Source organism: Branchiostoma floridae, chromosome 7, assembly GCF_000003815.2.
Source record: "Branchiostoma floridae strain S238N-H82 chromosome 7, Bfl_VNyyK, whole genome shotgun sequence".
NCBI classification, from domain to species: Eukaryota; Metazoa; Chordata; class Leptocardii; order Amphioxiformes; family Branchiostomatidae; genus Branchiostoma; species Branchiostoma floridae.
Window position 1 is genome coordinate 6,939,354 of NC_049985.1, and position 22,841 is coordinate 6,962,194.

General features: G+C 41.8%; 4 protein-coding genes across 5 annotated transcripts in view; 2 read left to right on the forward strand and 2 right to left on the reverse strand.

Annotated features, from left to right (window-relative positions):
- The window catches only part of LOC118419803 (mesenchyme-specific cell surface glycoprotein-like), a 10,039-nt gene extending 7,044 nt beyond the window's left edge, over positions 1-2,995 (forward strand). The window contains exons 6-12 of the mRNA XM_035826401.1: positions 1-113; positions 315-488; positions 919-984; positions 1,238-1,356; positions 1,734-1,865; positions 2,245-2,366; positions 2,875-2,995. The exon at positions 1-113 is cut by the window's left edge and continues 1 nt beyond it. Coding sequence (XP_035682294.1) covers positions 1-113; positions 315-488; positions 919-984; positions 1,238-1,356; positions 1,734-1,865; positions 2,245-2,366; positions 2,875-2,974 — 826 coding nt within the window. The 3' untranslated portion in view covers positions 2,975-2,995. The remainder of the gene's footprint in view (positions 114-314; positions 489-918; positions 985-1,237; positions 1,357-1,733; positions 1,866-2,244; positions 2,367-2,874) is intronic.
- A 1,671-nt stretch (positions 2,996-4,666) lies between these two features.
- On the reverse strand, positions 4,667-7,333 carry LOC118419804 (glutaredoxin-like). The gene is made up of 3 exons (XM_035826402.1): positions 7,282-7,333; positions 6,793-6,949; positions 4,667-5,163 (listed from the first exon to the last, which is right to left on the reverse strand). The coding sequence occupies exons 1-3, from the start codon at positions 7,302-7,304 to the stop codon at positions 5,002-5,004; spliced, it is 342 nt and encodes a 113-aa protein (XP_035682295.1). The 5' UTR covers positions 7,305-7,333; the 3' UTR covers positions 4,667-5,001.
- Positions 7,334-7,373: 40 nt separating this feature from the next.
- Positions 7,374-11,118, forward strand: LOC118420364 (4-hydroxybenzoate polyprenyltransferase, mitochondrial-like). The gene is made up of 8 exons (XM_035827160.1): positions 7,374-7,421; positions 7,648-8,137; positions 8,510-8,676; positions 8,819-8,940; positions 9,359-9,444; positions 9,790-9,923; positions 10,320-10,508; positions 10,931-11,118. Exons 2-8 carry the CDS (start codon positions 7,660-7,662, stop codon positions 11,093-11,095), a joined length of 1,341 nt encoding a protein of 446 aa, XP_035683053.1. The 5' UTR covers positions 7,374-7,421; positions 7,648-7,659; the 3' UTR covers positions 11,096-11,118.
- Positions 11,119-13,988: 2,870 nt separating this feature from the next.
- LOC118418951 (E3 ubiquitin-protein ligase SH3RF3-like) overlaps positions 13,989-22,841 on the reverse strand; it is a 70,474-nt gene continuing 61,621 nt past the window's right edge. Inside the window, exons 9-18 of one of the 2 annotated variants that reach the window (XM_035825094.1) lie at positions 22,325-22,396; positions 21,745-21,830; positions 20,860-20,898; positions 20,213-20,383; positions 19,407-19,620; positions 18,764-19,033; positions 17,185-17,583; positions 16,543-16,751; positions 15,694-15,906; positions 13,989-15,267 (exon numbers count right to left, since the gene is read on the reverse strand). In XM_035825094.1, the coding sequence (XP_035680987.1) occupies positions 15,099-15,267; positions 15,694-15,906; positions 16,543-16,751; positions 17,185-17,583; positions 18,764-19,033; positions 19,407-19,620; positions 20,213-20,383; positions 20,860-20,898; positions 21,745-21,830; positions 22,325-22,396 (1,842 nt within the window). In that variant the 3' untranslated portion in view covers positions 13,989-15,098. The remainder of the gene's footprint in view (positions 15,268-15,693; positions 15,907-16,542; positions 16,752-17,184; positions 17,584-18,763; positions 19,034-19,406; positions 19,621-20,212; positions 20,384-20,859; positions 20,899-21,744; positions 21,831-22,324; positions 22,397-22,841) is intronic. The other variant, XM_035825095.1, reaches the window with a different exon arrangement.

Consider the following 22,841-nt stretch of genomic DNA (forward strand, 5'->3'; position numbering starts at 1 on the left):
GAACAATGCGATAGCCGTGGTAAACCTCACCACCCTGATAGTGGACGAGATCTACCCGCTGGGTGCCAAGAACTGGGCAAACTACATGTTGGACCCGAGCGACAAAGATGGCGGTGGGCATAAATCAGACAAATTTAGCAAAATATAGAAAGATCTGCCAACATTTTGTATTCACTGCACTCAACTTCAGTTTCTATTACAAAATCATAAAGGCATTCATACTTAATTACTATGCCTTGTATCATAGCAAGCATACAATTTTTTTTACAACCAATATGCAATTTTTGATGGAATCTGGACTCTGTCTCTCTCAGGAATAAGGATGCAGAACTGGCCAATCTTTGGGCTCTACCAGCCTGATGATGTTGTGTCCTTTACTGTGGGATCACGCACGCTTCTCGCCACTGCAAATGAGGGGAACAGCCGTGAACTGACTGTAGGGGGAGTCGACATCACTGACGAATGGAAAGGAAAAGATTTTATCACAAGTAGGCATGAAGTCATACATGAGTTAAATGATCTCATGGCTCAGTAATATATTTATAGTTTGTCGTTATCTCTTCTTGACTGTGAAAATGAGGTTTTGATTAACTTTTTACAACTAGAGAGCATGAATGGCACATGGAAAATTGCAAAAACACAGACAATTAGACAGACCAAAAAGTACCCTCCAGTGAATTTATTATTAATAGTAGCCTTTTAAATGGACTGTCTGTCTTGTCTTATCAACTACTAGTTCTAACAACTCTGAACTGTATACTTCCTGCAAGTCTGAAGTTTAACAATAACTATGGACACATACAAACTTGTAACTACAGACACATACCAACACAGATATGCACCAAAATCTCAGTACACCAAGCCAAAACATCTATCCAATTTCTAAACTCAATCAGCTCAATTTTACATTTCTTTCAGATGGTGCTGTGGCCCCTACTGTACCCCAGACTCTTGTTGCTGCCTTGCAGGATGATGCTCAACTAGGTACGTGACTTTGAACTTAATATAGCCAGTGCATCTAATCAGTGCAAGTATTGATAAGATGGGATCAAGAATTGCATGAACCCCTCTCTTACAACCAGGGCCTCAAAACTGCACTTATACCAAGAAAAGGGATGCGCCCACACCACAAGGGGGCTCTCAAAAGCAAGCTTACTTTTTCAGTGTTGCTTTCGAAAAGTTATCCTTAGCTGTCAGTAAAAATCATGAATTTTCTTGGTTTCGTTTCTGTGTTAAGGTGTTCTGAGGTTTAGTAACTACGACGGGAAATCAGCTTCCAATCCTGGCCAATATGAGCAGTTCTACGCTTTTGGGGGCCGAGGATTCTCCCTGTGGAAGGCAAGCGACCTCACACAGGTAAAGTAAAGCATCGTTTCCACTTTTGATGTTTAGGAAATTGGACTCTGTGAAGATTATATGAAAGTATCTGTTCAGACGTTAAAATCATATATCTTCTACAACCCCGTAATTTGGCTGATTTTGGACTGTTAATTTGTTCAGGAAGAACTAAAATTCATGAAAGTATCTGTTCAGACGTTAAAATCATGTATAACATATCAGACTTCTACAACTCCGTAATTTGGATGATTTTAGACCGTTAAATTGTTCAGGAAGAACTAAAATTCTTTTCGATCTCTTGACCTTGCTTGTTGTAATATCTGCAGGCCAGCCATAATTTGTACACATATATATTTATGCATCTGCATTGCATCAACATTAATTTTTTTCACCAGTTTTGGGACAGTGGCGCAGATGTAGAACTCCAGCACACACGTCATCTTCCTCTCATCTTTAACTGTGAGTTTGATGACGCTAACCCCGATAAGAGCCCCATGGATGAGAAAGATGAAGCCTCCAAGAAAAAGGTAAGATCTCATGTATACAAATAGCATTAGTAATGAGGCACTGGGTACATCAGTTAGCTCCCTTGATTTTGGACCAAAGATCACACCTCTGGTGATGTCGTCCATCCAATTTACATGCATATATTACATCAGGGACACTGATAGGAAATTAGGTCAAAGGTCCCAGAATAGGTTATCTAAAGTTATCTCATTTTGTATCTTTGATTCTTTGTTATATGTCTGTTGCCTTATGGTAGCCAGTGGTAGAATCCATGGGCAGAATCAGCAAGAATTAAACAAGATATTGAAAATCTAAGCATCTCTCTCAGAGAGATATGAGATCTTCTTCATTGCATTTCTTGGTCATATTGTTTCATTGCCCCCTCCCCTTTCTTACAAGGGTCCAGAGACAGAATCATTGGTTGTGGCAGAGGTTTACGGGAAGACAGTCATCATCATCGGCAACGAGCGACCTTCAAGCCTGATGATCTACTCTGTAGATGCTGTTACAGGAATCCCCAGGTCAGTCAGATCAGAACATTACAATCATCCAACCCAATATCTGCTTGAAAATTTCATTGAAATCATGCTGTTGTCAGACAATATTTCCTTTTAATCATCAAATTTTCAAAATATAACATTATAGTTAATTGGTCTTGCTCAGGAAGGCCATGATTTTCATAATAACTTTTTTTTTCAAAACCTTAATCTATATTCCATGAATCTATACGTGTATTGCATGAATCCCGCATCATACAAGCTAAGACTTAGGTCTCAATTGGACAGAGGGCCCTGGTGGGCAGTTCACATGCAATTTTTGACATGACCTCTCCATGTCCCTATGAGACACCTTCTGGCTCCCTGGGTATTTTGGGGGCCTGATTGGGCACTGGGTTGAAATAGACGCCGTGACCTACCCGTGGGGAACACTGAGGGGTACACCCCGGTATCCAGCAGTTCACCGGGACAAATTTGTGGTTTCAGAGCCCGTCCGAAGCTACCTGATTCCATCTCTTATTTTTGTATGTAGTTTTGAGAGCATCTTCCGGGCAGGGGACATCAGTAAAAACTATGATGATGCCTACAACGACCGGAACATTGGAGATCTGGATCCGGAGAGCATGAAGTGAGTATCATATCTAACACAGGAAGGAGGTTTACCTCCAGCAAGGGTTCAGTTTTCTGTTGTGTTTGGATGGTGGTGTGGTATGTGGTGGCCACTGGGGTTGCAAGCATACACCCCCTAGCAATACTTTCAGGTATTGCAGCATTTTGGGCCACATACCATTTCTGAAAGTAGTGTGGTATAATCCATGGACAGCTGGTCAGATTACTGCTAAAGGAATGACCTACAAAATCATATGGGAGGTATTCTCCCAGCAGAGGTTGAGTTGCGGAGATAAAGTAGTCAGGATTTTTACTGGCTCGCTACTCTCACAATATATGGGAGGGAGATATCTGGGATTGATGAACAGACCACAAAGAGAAAACTGTGGATAAGCAATGTCAACAAGGTCACTTTGGATTTGTGCTAATTTTAGATTATAGCATAGAACCTACATTGTGCACCACACATACAATGGAACATTTAGTTTAAAGTAGATCTGGATTCTGTCTGGAGTTGGTGATTCACTACAAATCACCCGGACGGAGGCCTGGCGAACCTCTGTCTCGTATCAGCCATACGGTGATTTACATCATTTACCATGCCCCGGAGAGGAGATAGGCGCCACCATGGGACTAAAAGCCTGTTGAGTCAGCATGACAGTTGTCGTGTTGCCCCTATGGCTGATTGATCAACCTCCGGCTGATTGAAAAGCTATGGAACTTGTGAGTGAGTGAGTGAGATCCAGACACATTCACATTTTATTTTTCCTTCCGTGGCCTCAGGTTTGTGCCGGCTGCTGAGAGCCCTGACGGCACCCCCCTCCTGCTGGTGGTCGGCAACCTCAGTGGAACTGTGGCCGTCTACAGGGTGGTCGACAGCTAGGCCTGACAGCAGGAACCAATGGCACACAACAGAGTGGCTGGTGCCTAAATCTCAAGCAAGCAAAGTCGATTCGAAATTAGGAAAGGCCGATATAATAAACTTTCAAGTTACAATCATTGAACGTCTGCTGCCATAGTTAATCTACGATAGCAAACAAACAAAACAGAAAATGATATACTCGTCTGTTTAAAAACAATGAGGACAACTGAAGAGAAGATCTGTTTTCCAGCATACAAACATATACTGTAAGTGCAACACTGAAGTCAGGTGCATGACTACTGTCATTAATTTAAGGCACATTTGCCACCACATTTTATACATAACCTGTGTTACTTTATCAGGGATTGATTGGGCCTGGCTAGTGGAAGGGCTGCTAGAAATGTGATTCATTCATGCTACTTTAGCACATAGAAGAAGTTTGCTTATATCAAGTACATGATTCCTCATCCAAATGTAGTTCTCTCCACTAACAGCTGGTATTTAACTAAGGAGGTTCAACAACACATAATCCTGAAAATAACATTGCAAGCAACTAGATATTGTTTACCTTCAAATGATCTAGCCTAACAAACTACTGCCCTGTTCATTCTTACTGAAACATATGTATGGCAACCATCCCCTCCTGTTCTATCCTGCCACTTGCTTAGTTGTAAGGTTACCAAACACTACAGGGTATTTGTAACTTTTCATTGACCTTATTTGTTTGGAACGGAAGAAGAAATGGAGTAAAAACAATGTTTCCCTTGCCTGATAGTAACCATAATAAGTTAATAATACTTACTGGAACTTAAAAAGATGAGAATGAATGTAAAAGGATAACTTGAACCTCATGTGTATCAACATATCATTACAACTTTTATTTACAATTCAGATGGGATTTCTATTAGACGTTTCAGGTTTTAAGTTTATATAGAGTATTGTTGACTTTGTGTTGTATGTTCAAGCAAGCATCCACACTACTTTTTTCACCAAGCATATGAAGAGGCATCAGGACATCAGAGCACAGTCAACATGGTGGCAGCAGTGGGATATTAGATGGTCCTTTGTTTTGGTTCAGGTCTAAAACTGGTCCACAGGGGTATAGGCTTTCTGTAATGGTTCAAAGTCATTTTCAAGGCCAGTATTGGTCCAGTGTACGAGTACCAACTTCGTGTTAAGGAATCCCAGCTAAGAATCTTCCTGTTTCTTCAGAATCCCTGCTTCTGTGAGTAATTGCTGAAGTTCTCCTGTTTCATATAGCCTGGCAGTGTCTGTTCCTCCCCCTATACATTTTCCACTGATAAAAACGTTGGGAACTGTGCTGATACCAGTCAGCTCGCGTAATGCATCCTGTTGGAAGAATCAGAAGAAAAAGATGTAACCGTAAGAATTAAATGCTTCCAGAAGATTCAAGAGATCTCATCTCAAATGCTGCATATTACTAATTACGGTCAAGAAAATCATTGGTCTGTACAAAGACATCCTAGCGACACTAAAGAAAAGAAAATGTAAGTGGTACAGCCACGTGTTGGAGGTCATCAGGACTAGCCAAAACTATCATGCAGGAGGGAACCATTGAGTGGGGAAGTAAGTAGGGCCATAGGCAATTTGGAAAAGATGGGAGGTTGATATCAAATAATGAAAAGGCCACAACTTGAAAGTGAAACATAAAAATCTGAGAGAAAGGTGGAGAAAACTGATTGTCAGATCTTCTGTAGCTCCCAAAAATTTAGACTGATGGACAGCTGAGAGATGTGTAAATCTCTGGGTGTATGTTAAAGATAAAGTGGGCCACCTCAGACCGAAGATACATAATGCACTAGAAATGCAATGGGGCCTTGCTATGGCTTGTGCTTTCACCAAAGCACATGGGGTCATTACCCTTCTCCCTCTGTTGGATACTTTTACATATCAAGGTTTGAAAGCGTTAGCTCAGTCATAAGCCAGCAGCCTAGTGAAAGCTTTTTAGTTATAAAACTCTTTTTGAGACACTGTGAGTAACATGCACTGGCATAATACCGGTCATAAGCCTTATACCGGTCGATTAAAAATAGTGGAACTTAAAGAGATCTACACATGCAACAATAGTTATTTCTGAGGTATGCACACTTCAGACATCTAGGTGTCCAATACATAATTTACAAAGCATCGATAACAATGCATTCGAAGACAACAAGGCCAAAAGTTTTCAGGTCATTTTCGGGGCAGGCGAGCTCGTCGTGGGACAAACACACTGTCACGTTCATCGCCAGATTTGTAGATAATAATCACATGTGCTCTCGGCACAAGATGAGCATGATTCAACAGCAATCTTGAATTTCTTTTGGTGACCTACAACTCGTGTAAAAGTGTGAGGAACCGTTGCATTATCGCCCGCGGATCTACGGCTGAATGGGTCAAATTGAACGTACGCCGCCATTTTCCCGCCATTTTTAATGCTACGGCCAGCAGTAAAGTTTTACGTCATAGCGGTTGTGACGGACCAAAATTAAATGAAAATTCTTGTCAGTATACGCCCATTTTCTCATGACTTTTTGTATGCTCATGCAGATTTTTGTTTTGTGCAACTACTAACAGGAAAGAAAGGAACAACAGAGGATGTATAAAGGAACATAGCGGCAGTTAATTGTGCCGTGTTTCGTTCGACCGGTATAGTGCACCCCCTTCCAACCACGCGCCCGTTCTCCGTGCAATTCCGCGGTGTGTTCCAATTACGATATTATGTTTTTAGCAGGACCAGAGAGACAAAATAATTTACACAGAAGAAGTGGCAAAGGTAAGCTGTAACAGCAACATGTAACTGGAGAAAATGATGCGTTGATCATTTGCCAAATTAGCATTGCTTGAGAAATTGCAGTAAACCGACCGGTATTATACCAATGGATGTTACAAGTGAAATTAGCACTTGACTGTTACATAAAGACAATAAGAAGAGGATTTCTGTTGAAAACAACAACAACAAAATAATAACTTCCTTACCTGTACTTGAGGCCCCTCTTCTATGTGGTCCAGTTCTAAGACCTTGGGTTGTGACACGCCGGCCTCGCTCAACACGTCTTTCGCCATCACACAGAATGGACACGTGGACTTGGAGAACACCATCACACGGTTGGATGAGATGAGAGACTTCACAAGGCTGACAGGAAAAGAAAGAACTATGCATCATTTTACACTGATAGAAGTTACTCAAGCAGCTGGATATGATTTTGGAAACAGTGAGACATTTCAATGAGGTCTGAGACGGTTTGAATAATTTTTCTCCGATTGTTTTTGGAAAAGGTTGCATAACGTTATCATGAATGCTGTTAGTTCACTTTTGAACGTGTTTTCGTTGGGAACCGAGACCTCCCATTTGACAGAGGGACTGCTACACACTTATTTTCATCGCAAAGTAACATTTAGCGTTCAAGATGATGTCAAGTAGGACGTAAAACTGTCAAAATCGGTGAAACCAGAAGCGAAACTCACCATCGCACACCGGAGGCCGCCATTTTGAGGTGAAAGGTGAAAGGGCAGGGGTCATTAGTATAGGTAGGAGGGGCGTGGGTCTCGGTCGTGGGGACAAGACAGGACAGGACAGGAGTCGTCCAGAGTTGATATCGATAACTGTTAGGTGTGTGTGTGTGTGTGCGCGCGCGCGCATGTGTGTGTGTGCGTGTGCGTGCATGCTTATGTGTGTGTGTTAGGTGTGTGCATATGTTTGTGTGTATGTCTGTCTGTGTCTGTGTGTCAGATTGACTCTGCAATTGTCATTATCAATAAAACACTTTAAAAAGCAGGTTGCCAACCAGACAATGAACATAACATGCAAATTATGCTTGATGTTTCTTTCAGGTAACCTTGACCATGGCCTATATCATTCTACCAAGACTTCAACACCCTGCCGTGCACTCTATAACCAAGACCTTGACAGTGAACAAGTTGTCACGGAAACTCCTCCTACCTTCTACTTGCTGTAACCCTGTTGGAGTTTCCAAATGTCTGTCAAACGTACACGATGTAAAGACGAGCAACAAATACTCCAGAAATACACACAACTCTGTTCATGGACTGTCAGAACGCCGTCAGGTTGAACTTTCATCTCTCACAAGAACTCAAGGACAATTTTCCAATAGGGCACCAACAGCATTCCATTCAAAAATTTTGTTACGTAGTCCACTGCAGAACCCATGGCTATCTGGGGTGGACTCATCAGGACTCCTTGTTCCTCCATATGTGGATGAGAGCAGACGACACTTTACACTGAACCCCAGGAAAATTGTGGAACAAAGTCCTAAACATGTGCGGCCATATCTACAGCTCATTCGATTTGACAAGCCCATAGGTAAGGCTGGTCCAAAATTTATCCACTTTTTTTTAATGTCAAAGTACTCTGTAGAAGTTAAAGATTCTGCTGCAAACTTGAGTGTCACTGTGCCACAAAATTTAAATGCTGCATATTCTATTGCTAATGCCCAGACATGTGTGGGTGTGTTCATGAGTTCTCATCACTTCCTACATGTCTACAACATTGGAGCATAGCCAAACCAGATATCCAATTCTCCAAGTAATATCCTATTACACCATTTTTGCCTTACATCCTGGCAGGCTACTGAACTACAGACACACGCCAGGACAAACAAACAAATAAACACACTAAATGACTACAATACCTCTGTTATCATTGACGCAATCATTTTTTAAAATCTTCCTTCAGGTTCCTGGCTGTTGTTCTGGCCGTGTGCGTGGAGTATTGGCATGGCGGCCACACCAGGACAGTTTCCTGACTTTGGTCTGCTGTTCCTGTTTGGTTTGGGATCTGTGATCATGAGGGGAGCTGGCTGTACCATCAATGATCTATGGGACAGGGATATAGACAAGAAGGTAACAAAAAAAGCTGTTGGTATGCTTTTCTGAGTTTTGGTCGTATACAACACAACTTTTTGAGTAATGTTGCACATTTTAGTTTTACAAATGTGTGGTTTGAGTACTTAAAGATAACACATACATGTATTTCTTTCTCTAGGTTGCTAGGACGCGGTCCCGCCCACTGGCTAGTGGCAAGATCAGCAAACGTAATGCAGTGCTGTTCCTGGGAGCACAGCTGAGTGCTGCGCTGTGCATCCTGCTGTCACTCAACTCCTACAGGTAAGAAGGCAGCTAAGTGCAGTTCTCTGTATCTTACTATCCTGCTGTGCATTCTCTAAGTTAAGACAGCCCAGTAAAGGCTGTGCTGTTCCTTTGGGGATAGCTGAGTGTTCCATTGTACACCTTGCGATCACTCAACTCCTACAGGTAAGAGTAAAGGCTGTACTGTTCCTTGGAGTGTAGTGCTACATATACATCCTGCTGCCACCCAACTCCTACAGCTAGCTGTCACATAGTGGTAATAGTTGTTCTAGTAGTATCCAGTATTTGATTATACTGCTGCATGCTGGGATCCATGACACAGGTAGGCAAGTCAGCCAGTCTTGCCTCTTATTAGAAATATTGAAGTTGTGTTTTCATGATAGACAAGACTACTACTTTTTGATGGCATGAAGAACTCCCTTTGTTTTTGTCCCAGTGTGCTTCTAGGCTTCTCCTCCATGCTGTTGGTCTCGACCTACCCACTGTTCAAAAGAGTCACCTACTGGCCACAGGTGGTACTGGGTGAGTCTCTTGCATTTTTAGGATTATAAAAACAAACAAACAGATGAAGCAAAAATGTACAAATATTATGAAGAACACAGCCTTTAGAACACAGTGCTTAGGCACCCCTTTATGTGATTCACAGCCTTTTATCATTAAAATTGCTGCAAGTACAATTAGCTTCCTCAATGTTGTGAAAGAACAAGATGAAGATGACTGGACTTTGTTTATGAGAATCAACAATTCTCTGGTATCAATGACACAATATCATATTTTCAACTGTTGACTTTGCTGTTAATTAATGGTCTGCATAATTGTTCAGGACAAAATGCAGTTAACAACACTAAATCCAGCACTCTTGTACAGGTCTGACTATCAACTGGGGAGCTCTGCTGGGATGGGCCGCTGTCAAAGGAAGCTGTGATTGGTCAGTTGTTCTTCCGCTGTATCTCGGAGCTGCCGCATGGACTATGGTGTACGATACCATATATGCACATCAGGTGATATGATACACATGTATTCATTATTCATACATGTATTCTTATTGTATTCCTGAGATGTTGGACTTGAGGAAAGTACTAGCAATCATTTGAAAACTTGTGTCACTTCAGTTGTTGCAGTTCTGATAACCACTGCTAGATGGTGCTTTTAACTTGTGACATCTCTTTGTAGTTAGAGGGTTGAGATAGCGAAGCCTGTATTGCTTTCGTTGGCTGCCCATGAGTTCAAATTTATCAGTAACAAACCCTTTTTTTTTGGAACGGATGAAAATTGATAAGTGAATGTCATTCATATCTTTAAGTCAGCATGGCCTAAAAATAATAACACGTCTCACAGTATGACAAAGTTTAGGTACCAGTCTAACTGTAAGCGATTGTTCTCTGTGATAATTCCAGGACAAGGCTGATGACATGCTGATCGGTGTGAAGTCCACAGCCCTAAGGTTTGGGGAGGACACTCGGGCATGGCTGTCAGGGTTCAGCGCAGCGATGGTGTTGGGCCTGCTGCTCAGTGGGCTCATGTGTGAGCAGACATGGCCGTACTACGCAGCTGTGGGCCTGACAGGTGCACACCTGTACAACCAGGTGAGTCATTAATGACAGGTGCTCACCTGTACAGCCAGGTGAGTCATTCTTACCAATGTACCTGTACAGTAGCTGCACATACTTACACTCAAGTTTATACCATTTTGTGGCACTCTTAGAGATGAAAATACTAGTATTGCAATGGAAAAAGATGAAAACATGGTCGTTAAAATCAGCAGTATATCTGATATGAGATCCTATCAGAAGTATGGTTACTCTGCATAAGATACTGTTATCTATAACTGTTTATCTATACTTTGTCATCATTAAAGACCAAAGATAGTTGAGGTACAGGCACCTGTAACTTTATTACTTAGAAGTACACATACTGACTACATTGTACTAGCATCAAGAAATCATCTGCAACAAAAACAATACGCTTTGTACTTAGCCTTAAGTGTAAATTTGCCTCTTTTCCACAGGTTGCAACTGCGAAGTTTGACAAACCAGAGGACTGTTGGAAGAAGTTCAGCTCTAACAAGAGATTGGGTGCCATCATTTTTGCTGGCATCGTGGCAGGCACCATCCTCAAGGGGACCAACAGTGACAAGGAAGAAAGCACAGATGCTGCAAACAAGAACCTATAACAACTTCAGACTCTGACACTGGACTTGGCCGGGCAAAGACAAGTTGGAAATGCATTCAGTTAGAAGACGACAACAGGAATTCTAGCCTAACTAAATCTATCGTCCAGAAGCCCTTCCACTTAGCCTGCATGGGAACCATTTTCTTAAGCGGCCGCTGGCTCAATGTTTTAGGTATTAAAGAGGATCATACCCAGGCTGCATGGTGCCTCAACTACCCGCTAGAAGGTCAAGGGATAGGTAAGGTGAAGTGATACCCAGGCTGCATGTACATGTACAAATGTATTTCCACTGGTCAGGGACATCATTATCATGTTGACTTACAACTTTCAACAAATTTTGGTTTAAAAGACAGCATGGAACAAATTCTCTGACACCAGGGAAATAATGAAGCTTGTGTGTGCATGATTATTATGTGTATACTATTGAGCATGGAACTTTACTACATGTACTTTCAGGATGAAGTAGTCCACTGTGTTGGAACAGTTTTTCTTCAAATCTCTCCACTTTGTCCTGTTAATCACTACCTTCCTTAGCTCCAGTAGTTTTCTTTCTGACTACAACAGTCAAAGGATATAGTTTTTGTCGATTTTTACTTTTGGTATGTCTATCGCTGTATACATCTCATGTCTATCCTGTGTTGTTGATATCAATACAAGTCATATTCCTTACACTATCCCCGATGAAGTCTAAATACAAGAGGCAAGACACAACTCGAGCTGTTTCTTAGTAAAATTGGTTTATTTTTGTAACACAATTGATTACACAGTGCTATGATTGGCAATGACAGTGTACCTGTAACTACTCATCTCTACAGATACACACTTTTTCTCTCACCTACTTATCAATATCATACATGTACCGGTGGAATAAATTTCTACACCTTCCCAATCGGTCTGTAAAATTTCTTCAATCAAGAGAACTTTGATCAATACAGAAAATAATAGCAAAATCTGACATTCACTTCTAATCATTTATCATCTTCTCAAGATACTATTCATCTTAGCCATCATGTTTTTCTTGAAGTGAGAAAATGTTGGGCATAAAATTTGCAACTTCATGATTATGAGAAACAGTTACTTCAGTTGATGGGTGAGCATAGCAGCATCTCAAAAGAACAGAGATGGACAATAAAAAGCTGAAAAAATGCAGCCTTTGAGAAATATCAACCTAAAAATGCCTCTGCCCCTGAGACATTGCCAAAAAATTCTTAGTACATGTTAACAAGATTGTAGAGAAAAAAAGGACCTTAACAAAAATTTGATACATATGGCATTGCTACTTTCGTGGTGCTGAGGTGTATGCATGGATGCAAAAACAACGTTGAATTGCTATCAGAATACTTTGGTCGCAAATACAGAATGCAAGGCACAGCGAGAGAAAGGTACACCCAAGTATCTTGACAGGAAAAAAGTTCTCATCAACAATATAGGCACATTTTGAACAAAGAGTTGTTATCATGAGACAAAATTATCTTTGACACAGATGGGAAAACTGCATTTTGGTTCACTGAAACTGCTAGAGTTACTTAATATAAGCATGTTCACAGATCCAACTGCACATGCTCTGTTTAAAGGTGAAGGCCCCCGAGACAGTAACAAACTGACCATGTGGTACAAACTGAGCCACGTTTGGGATTGTGTTCTCGCTGCAAGAGTGCCACCTACATCGGCTACATATAGCGGTGAGAAGCAGAACTCCAGTTAGAAGCTCTGAGAAAGTTGTCTGATAGGCATCGATTGGTTGTTTAAAAGAAAACTCTAATATCCTATGACCTACCAACCAGATGAAATTATTTTCAGAAGAATAGTACACATCAGGGGCCTCAACCTTTCACCTGTGCACAGTGAACATGCTTATATATATTAAGAAGGTCCTTCTATTTTAGATGCTATGGATGCACAGAGGTTGGAGGGGAAATTTGCATTGAAAACTTCTGGTTAAGTAGGCCAGATCTTTTTTTGTAATCAAGGAAGCACTGATTTCTGTCTTCTGTTCACTGTCATTCAACATTCTGCCTAACCCTGGAACCAATGCAAATGTGGTACTTAAGCAGGGATAAGAGTAAAGTACAAATGATATCTCATTCCAAACAGCAGTTACAGAGGGGAAAACATTAAGCATAGTGTTTCTTTTCAAGAAAAAGCTGGTACCCATTTCCTACATTGTAGGTTCCTTTTCATTGCCCCTAGCCTGTTGTAAAAAAAAATGGCACTATGCAGCTACCTGCATAGCCTATACATGTACAATAGTATACAATCTTTTTGGCAGCAATTCTTACATGGCGACGGCATATCCCAACCTGGTCATGTACAGCTCTAGTATTGCATGGATGTATGGGTGCTGTATCTTGTACACGTATGCCATAATGTACGTACAATAAATAGTATGTTAAAAACAAATATACAACTGTTGGCTTTCTGTGGGATGCTTAACTATGGAAAGATCTTACAACAGAGTAAAAAATGTCCTGACTTCATGGACTGTAGCCTCAGTCCCAGCATTCTTCGAGGCTACAGTTTGTTTTATGGTAAGTCCAGGCATATGCCTTGGTACTAGTCTACGTAACTATAATACACTTCTGTAGGAGATGCATGATAGTATATTACACTTCTTACTGCAGTTTTCATTGCTGAACATGGAAGGTAACAAAGTTTTGTCTCTGAGGTTGTCATGAAGACATATTTCCATGACGTAAAACTGATATTACAAGACTATCACATTGCTTGTTACAGTGTCTTAGAAGGAATTATCATACCATGAAGGCAGTAAGTGGCAGTTTTTGTTACAATAAGACATGATTCTGGATTTTCTTACTTACGATATTCCTACGATTTCCTTCTCCCTTCACGCTGGTCCACATTTGAAACCCACATTTGAAACCCTTCCTACTTAAGCAGGTATCTACATTAGACTGCACCAAATTGTGCCAGGAATTTGAAAAAGTGGCAAAACCTACATAATTTGTTGCCTCCAATTTCATTATCTTTTGACAAGTCAAAATTTTTTTTGCAAAATGCCATTAATGGGTGGCACAATATGTGACACCAGACTACATTCTGTACAAATAAGACGTTTTCAAGATGTTGCAGTTGTCCTTGTTTAACATCTATCATATTGCTAGACATGGTCTCTTGGTGCTGGGTAACACATGGTAAAGTATGGATTCAATTGTCTCTCTAGGTATTTTAGATGTTGCATTCAAGGTAAAATGCAAACAAGTCAAGGAAAAATTGGTGCAAATTTGCAAAGTTGGCACAATTTCCTAACACAACTTGTCACAGTCCAATGTGATACTCCCTTATGTTAGACATCTCACGCTCTCACAAAATGGGTGATAGCTCTAGCACCATCAAAACCTCATCACGATATTGTACATCAGGTTTGTCACTACACAACATCACTACTAACCAACAGATTGCTGTATCCTTTATCATTTACTCACATTGATATTTGTTTGCATAATCAAGATTGGACACAGTTTGCACTTGTTACAAGTCCCAAAGAGTGTGTGTAACTTTCTTGAGATAGATGATTGATAGACCTGTACATGAATTATGTTAAAAGCACTGTGACACTAACATGGTTTTAAAGTCACAATTTTTTGGGGAAGCAGCCAGGAATTGCATGTGAGGTGCCCCCTGCACATATTGGAAAGGGAAAGAAGCTACATGTTTGTGGATTGTAGCTAAACATCATCCCTAAAAGATTCTCCCAGAGCCCCGTCCGTGGCCTACACAAAATTTTGGGGTGGCTCTTCTAAATTTGACTTTCTACTTTTGTGGGTGTGGGCTCCATCCAGCTGTCAGCCAATCAGAGAATCACCTAAATGTTTTCTTTAGGTAAAGCTGATTGGCTGACAGCTGGTTAGAGGCCAAGCCCCCAAATGTGGAAATCTTGGTCCAGTTTAGCAGAGTCTCCCAAGGTATATTGTATAGGCCATTGGGTGAGGCTCTCCATTGGAGAATGCATATAAGAGCATCTAGTAATTGTTACACTTTAACTTCTAGAAGCTCTCCACAAAGCTTCCCGGGAACAAACCAGTCTTGCCCGTTCGCTGGAGGGTGCCCTTGAACCAGCCGTCCTCGCGCTTTTTATGCACGTACACGATGTCCCCCACTTTCAGCTCTAGCTCAGCGTCTCCCTGGGGTGGGTACGGAACTACGGCACGGAACCTGCGGGACAACAAGAATAATCAATTTAACATGGGGGAAAAGTATAAGTCAATTGTAAAAAGACTTAAAAATCTTTAATCAACAATTTGGTTTTTTTTAGTAGGTACACAATCTTATTTTTTACAACCTTTTACTAAACTGTTCCTGAGAAAACTATGTGGAGTTACATGTACCAACTGCTATTTGTGTAGCATCGAATGGCCTCATGGATAGTCCAGCAGACACGAGATTGAGAGATCACAGGATGCTTTTCTGGCTGCATGTTCTTCATAAATTTGAAGAACTCTTGCAGCTACATTTGTAGATGTGTAAATGTTAGGTGTGACAGAGCATTCGGTGTAATATAACCAGCTCTTGTCGCACCGCATGCCTGTGAAGCTGGTTTGTTGTGGTGAAGGGAGGTTTTACATGTACACATAAACTCACCTCTCCCTGACCAGGGGTGCAGTCTGTGGCCTCCTGTTGGGAGTTGTTGGTACTGCAGCTGCTGCAGCAGCCCCACTGCCACTGGTGGCCCCGTTGTTGTTATTGGAGGCTGCCAGAGGGGAGGGGACCACTCCTGAGTCCAGGGAAGCGGACTTGTGGTGGTGGATCTCAGGGCTGTGCTGGCCGTCTGTGTCCACTGGCAGGGAACCAGACCTGGCAGGAAACAGACATGTTAATCAACTAAAATCCTGGATGCTTTGGCAACATAACACACACATCATAAATCTCCCATTGCAATATCATGTTATATTTGCATTCAAGACCAATCAAGGGTTCAACAAGATCTCATACTCCTGTGAAACACTTAAGGTATTCATAAATTTCTAAATGCCACCTAAGCTCTAGCCATCACAGATAATAGTGATCCTTCCCTCCCTTTTTTCCATGTATTAATTCCAGCTATCTCCCTCCCATCGAAACGTCAGCTAAGGTGAGATTAACTGGTTGTGTAAAAGAAAACTCCTATATCCTATGTACCAACCTTCCAAAAATAATTTCATCAGGTTGGTAGATCATAGGACATAAGAGTTATCTTTTACACAACCAGTTTTTCTCACCTGCTGACTCAGCCACATTTGGGATAGTGTTCTTGCCACGAAAGCGCCACCTACATTGGCTACATATAGCAGCGAGAAGCAGAACTCCAGTTAGAAGCTCTGAGAAAGATGTCTGACTGACATCGAAATGTCAGCTAAGGTAAAATTAACTGGTAGTGTAAAAGAAAACTACTATGTCCTATGACCTACCAATCAACCTGATGAAATTATTTTCAGGAACAAGCTTCCTTACCTGCCATGTGCTACCTGTGCCGGGTCCCCGCCCTGAGCACCGAGTAACTGCTGTGCGTCCTGAGGCACAGCCGCAGTAGCACCAGGGGAGGGGGGAGGGGTGCAGTCGGGGGGAGGGGAGCCAGACTTGGAGGTCTTCTTCTTAGCCGTGGCACCGGACAGTCTCCGGATGAAGCCTCCTTTTCTCCTGTCTTCTTCCTTCTTATCCTTCTGCAGAAGTACGGATGAAAAATACAAAACTATAACAATCAATGATTTCTTTTTTTTTGCCCAACAAGCTAAAATCCAAGATTGTGTTTTCCTTTTTGTCCTTCTGCAGACTGAGGTACCGATGAAAAAAAAACAAGACTATAAGAAACAATCATTGGTACTTTCCTTTTGCCCAACTAAAATCCATGATTATGTTTTTCTTTTCCCTCTTGTTTCAAAGTAACCGTTCTTTATGTAACTTAGATTTTTAAAATGCCCCTTGAAAAAGTTTTGCCCCATGACAGGCTAACAGACGGCAATAAGTGCAAGAGAGCGGGTATGTGCATTTACATAACAGAAAGAAGACTTTGATGAATTCCTAGACATATCGGAAAACGAACATATAACATGCTATCAGGCTAGCCCCAGAAGCATTGCCAAGAAGATTGCTTACACGCTCTGGTCTAGGTGGAGCAGCAGCGCCCCCTGTTGCACCCTCCGGGGAACTGCGACCAGCGTTGGCCACCACGTCGGGCATGGCCGTCATGTTGGGCGGAGTGACGGTCACCGCTGCGGATGTGGGTGCGTGGGAGGCGGGGGGATTCTGCATGGCCCCGCCGTGTTGGGAATGTGCCTGTCGGGGGTTGGGGGAGGGCTGCACCAGGACTCTCGCGCCGTGTCTCATCGCCTGGGGCTGCACGGCCTGCACGGGAACAGTTCTCGTTTGCGGCTGAGGCGGTACAGTCGCCACCGGCCTCATGAGGACCTGCCCCGGGACCATGGGCCGCACGCTCACGTGGTGCCGCGGCGGCTGCTGCTGGGGCGGCACCTGCGCGTTGGGAACCGTCACCACCTGAAGGAATGAATGAATGGTTTATTAAACCGTGATACTGTAAATGCATATAAGTTCGCGGGAATTGAATTTCGCGTAGCGAGAAAAAGGACTTTCCGCGGTGGCTTTAAGTTCGCGGTTGCAACATGCAATGTAGTGTCTTACTGCCATGGAAAAATGTTCGTGGTCGTTTTAAATTCGCGGTGGAGTGGCCACCGTGAAAAGCGTGAACATAAAACCACTGCGAAAATTTCTGCATTTACAGTATACGGTAAAATACAAGCATGGCAAAACAACATATTAAAACATTGATATGACAGTAGAGTCCATTCCAAGACACCATGAGGGTTTTTAGACAATTGTAATAAGTTGGAATTATTTTGAATAAAAGAATATCTAAGCCCCAACAATTATAATTTTTCAAAAATATTAATATGGAATTTTGAATCTATTTGAATTCCTTTGAATACTTTGGAAACATTTTGAAAGAGATCACACAAAAATGTCTTTATTTACAATAATTTTTAAATATCTGCAGGATTCTTTCACTTTTACAAATATTTACAAAAAATGGTAAACCTTGCCAAATGGTAGAATTAATTCATTGCCCCATAAAAGTTAGCCCCTTTTGTCTGCCTGGTATATTTTTAGATTTCACTGATGGGCACTGGTGGGTCCTTTGTGGTAAGCCATTGACATGACACCCAACCATACTTCGCATTGCAAGGATGTGTGAATTGCTTTCTTCCTAGCCCACTGACCCAATATTACAAAAAATGGTAGAAAATGGTAAATAATGGCAAAATGCTGTTACCATTGTTTACAAACTGTTAGGAGTATTCTGTTCCACATCGTGAATATTTCAAAGGTTTTACAGACCTGGGAAAATATTTAGAAAGTTCAAATAGCATTAGAAATATTTCAAAAGTATAAAATCTCTTGGACCTGTAATTGAAAACAATTGAAACCATTTGTAAATTATGACAATAGCAACCCTCGCGGTGACTCGGAATCGACTCTACGCTTTAAAAATGTGTAATTTACAATTATAGTCAATACAGCAAGAATTAACTTGACTTAAAGACAAATGTTATGTAGAAACGACAATTGATCTTACATGTAATTAGAACACTCCAGGAAGAATAGTGACATATCAGTCACTAGAGGAGATCTGTATCAAACCAAACCAAACCAAACTGACCTGTGGGTGGTGGGCTCCGTTCATGCCGCGCATGTGCGCCACAGTCCTGTTCTGGGGCTGGGCCAGGGCGCGGGCCTGGGCGACTGTAGTCTTGCCATGGATTACACACGTACTGCTGGCAGGCCGGGAGGATTGCACTGCTGGGGAGGGCTGGGGGACGCGGCTCACCGGGACCGAGGAGCGGTGGGGGTGGGCCGACTGCAGCTGGGCGGGGGGAGACACGGGGACGGGGACTCGAGATGTTCCAGTAGACGTCTTCACCACCAGAACCTGGAGAAAGGCAAACAGGGCATTTTGTAACAGTTCCACAAATAGCTTTGCTACAAGTACATGTAATAAATGTAACAGGTACAATGTTTGACAATCTACTATTGCACTATTTACTATTTACTAAATCTAACAACAAATATAATCCAATCTAATCTAACAGTATAGACGATCTAGTTAATGTTATACAAACTAGTACTTTGAACATTATGTCAGTATACTGCTTCAGGAAAGTACAGTAGCAGTAGAAGTATAGCATACTTTTTTTTTACTTAATGGTCACCACATAACAAGACCTGATGGTCATTTCAAGGTGTGATTCGAAGGCCACTCCAAGGTTACAGGCTACAGTGTATGATAATGTATGCTATCCCACCTGCTGTGGTGCAGCAGTGCTGGCCGTCACCACTATCTGCGGAGGGGGTCCCCCTCCTGACTTGGAAGCGTTGGAAGATGCCGGTCTGCCTGAGGAGGAGGGGGTAGTCCTGGCGGAGGGGGTTGAGGAGGTGGGCCGGGTGGGGGGTGCTGAGGAGGCGGGGCGGGCTGGCGCCGACGATGTGGAGCGTGTGGGCGTGGTGCTGGTCACAGCTCTGTGATATCACATACAGGGACACGTCAATGACTTTAGCATTTACAATTCTATTTCGCACTGCAGCTTGGTGCTGCTGCCATCATTGCTGACTGATTGTATTGATCTATTTATGTGACATTGTTTGATGTTTGGGACTGAATTGTTAGCAGCAACCATGTAATGTAACAGTGCTGGTCACAGCTCTGTGATATCACACACAGGGACCCATCAATGATTCAATCAGGTTTGCAATACTGACTGGTTCTATTTTGCACAGCAGCTTGGTGAGTTGGCTATTTTTGCTGCCTGACTGTATCTATCTGTATATGTGATTTATGATGATTGTATATGTGATTATGATATGTGATTGTTTTATGTTTGGGACTGCTTTGTCAGCAGTATCAGTGAGAAATAAAACAACTTCCTTGTGTAAGTTGTGTTCAAGTTGTACTGGACAAATGTATTCTTACTCATGTGATAGAAGACAAAAGTACTTTTTACTACTCCCTGTGCAATATTTGTAGATTGTAAAAGTACTAGTCTTAGCACCTTACTTTTGAAAAATGTACTATTTGTTTTAAGAAGAAAGGTTGCAAATAACAAACAAATACCTGGTGAGCGGCTGTACGTAGTTGCCGGGGAACATGCCCATCTGCCCGGTGCGCAGCGAGGTGCCCTTGAACCAGCCGTCCTGCATCTTCTCACACACCAGGTAGATGTCAGCCTTCTTCAGCTCCAGCTCGTCACTCTTCTGGGGCTTGTATGAGTACTTGGCTACGTACCTGTCACGGAGAACCACAGCACGGATCAAACTACGCCCTCCATGTTGTTGTGAATGTTTGGAAGGCTGAGCTAGTACCTGCTGCATGTTAGTTGGGTTCACATTTATCCCAGGAGGATGGCTACAGGGCAAAAGATAGGAATGTGCCCAGGTCACAAATACAGGAATGCACCCAGGGTCCACTTTTATGCCATACAGTGATCTAGCGTATTCGACACCTGTACATGTTTTTGGCCTGAGACAGTGCAGGGTGCAAACCTTTGGTCCAAAAACTAGATTTTGGTCCTTTTCTTTAGGCCTGTGCCAACTAATTTGAAGTGTCCAGTCCATAACTTGAAGTCACCAGAAAACAGAAAGCACTCAAAGTGATTGACTTTGTTGTCACAAGAGCCTCCTTGTGGGATAAACGTAAACTGCAGCATCAGCTAGTAAGGTTTTGGGGGGAGGGGGAAGGTCCAGATCTTTATAGCAACCAACCTGATATGCTGAGGTTTGTGCAAGTGCCTGGCCACACACCTGAAATAGGAATAGGAGATGAAAATTGCAGCAACTACTGTTCTCTCTACATGCTCTAAACGCACCTCCGCCCACAAGACAGATTTTGTAACAGTAATAATACCTAAGGCTACAGTTCCTTTGAATGTCTCTAGTGCAAGAAAGAAACAGAGAAGGAGAGCATAGAAAGGTTGATTTGCCAGCAAGAAAAGCTGAAACCAAAAAGTAATTGTTAATCTTAAATCCCCAATGGGAGATTGAAACAAGTTAGGCTGTTGTGACAGTGCAACATAATACATGAGTTAACACTACAGAACGGTATTTGTTAGTATAAGAAGCATATGCTCAGTGTTTAGTGGACATGTATGCTAAGCATAAGACATAAACAATAGGTAAAGATGTATTTCTTCTTGGTTTATCGCATAATTGTTGTTACACATGTTCACCCATGTACTTGAGACATTGCAATCCAATGTTATGCTATGTTGTTACAAAGAGAAAGTTGGAAGACCAAACAAAAGGACGAGGAAAAGACTTTCATCAATACATTTTGTGAACCATTCAATTTTTTCAAAAGTCATACAAATGTATGTGTCTTCAATGTAGTCCTGTTTTCTCTAAAGTCCTACTTGTACCTACATGACAGAGATAATTTTGTAGATTTGTTTACAATTGGTGTTTATATGAAATACACAAAGGAAGGACTTAGCCATTGAGAATAAATAAAGGCTTTGACTTAACTTGACTTGAGAATATTGAGTTTTTTTACTTTTATGGGACCTTGAAATACAGTACCCCTAGGGTACAAAGCAAATTGTATGACCTATAAATGCACTACTGTGATTTTAAAAAAATCCCAATACTTACACATTGGATGGCCCCTGGTTAGGTACTATTGTGGGTGATGATGGCTCTGCTGTGCTTTTTCTGGTTGGGCCATTCGCCTGCAAATTCTAACAAACCCACAAAATGTTTATTTGTCATAGGGACTAAATTACACAATGTCATCATATCCACCAATTCATTCATTTTGTCGGAAATGTACCAGTGGAAAATGGACAAGATGTAATATTGGGCGAACTGCAGCATCTTAAAAGCCATTCTAGTTTACCAATACCTCCCTTCTTGCATTCACATCTTGGTAGAAATCTTTCAACTTTTAACAAAGGCATTCTTGGATTTAGATTGGACCAGCTAAAAAAATGGCACAGGATAGAAGAATATAAATTACTACAGCATATGTTAAGGATTGCAGTGATGCTACATCTTTTTTTAAAACTACACTAATAAGGTTTTGCCAAAAAATATGGACTACATTCCTTCAATTCTCAAAACAATTGTCAAAAGTGAACGTATTCCTTCAAGAAATGCCTCTGTCCCTGAGGTGTTGCCAAAAAAGTTATGATATTTGAGTGTCTAGCTACATAAAAATGCAGTGCAGACTCACAGTTGCAGTGCCTGGTGAGGGGGCAGGTTCAGGTTGAGAAGTGGCGGCCGCTGCTGCAGCTGCTTCTGCACCCTGGAGGGATGGGAAATGTCATTAAATCTTAATTACCTGTCCTACAAATTGTATCTTGACTAGACGCTGATCATAACTAAAACTGTCCTAAGGCCTACATTTATGGGTATGTTCGTGTACATACTCACTGAAGTAAACATTACATACAGGACTTGGTACAATTGTGGTGCTTACCTTTGCCTAGAAGGTTTTCGGTGCTGCTTGTCTGTGTGTGTGTGTGTGTGTGTGTGTGTGTGTGTGTGTGTGTGTGTCTGTGTGTCTGTGTGTGTGTTGTGGACAGCATAAATAGAGAAGCTGTGGATAGATCCTCAAGATATTTGGTAGGCAGCAGTTAAGAAAACAAAGATCAAGTTTGACAATGGGCCTCCTAGCAGCTTTCTGCAGTAACGCAGTGGAACTTCCTGTTTATAATGTACTAATCAATTCAGCTGATTTTCATGTGCTA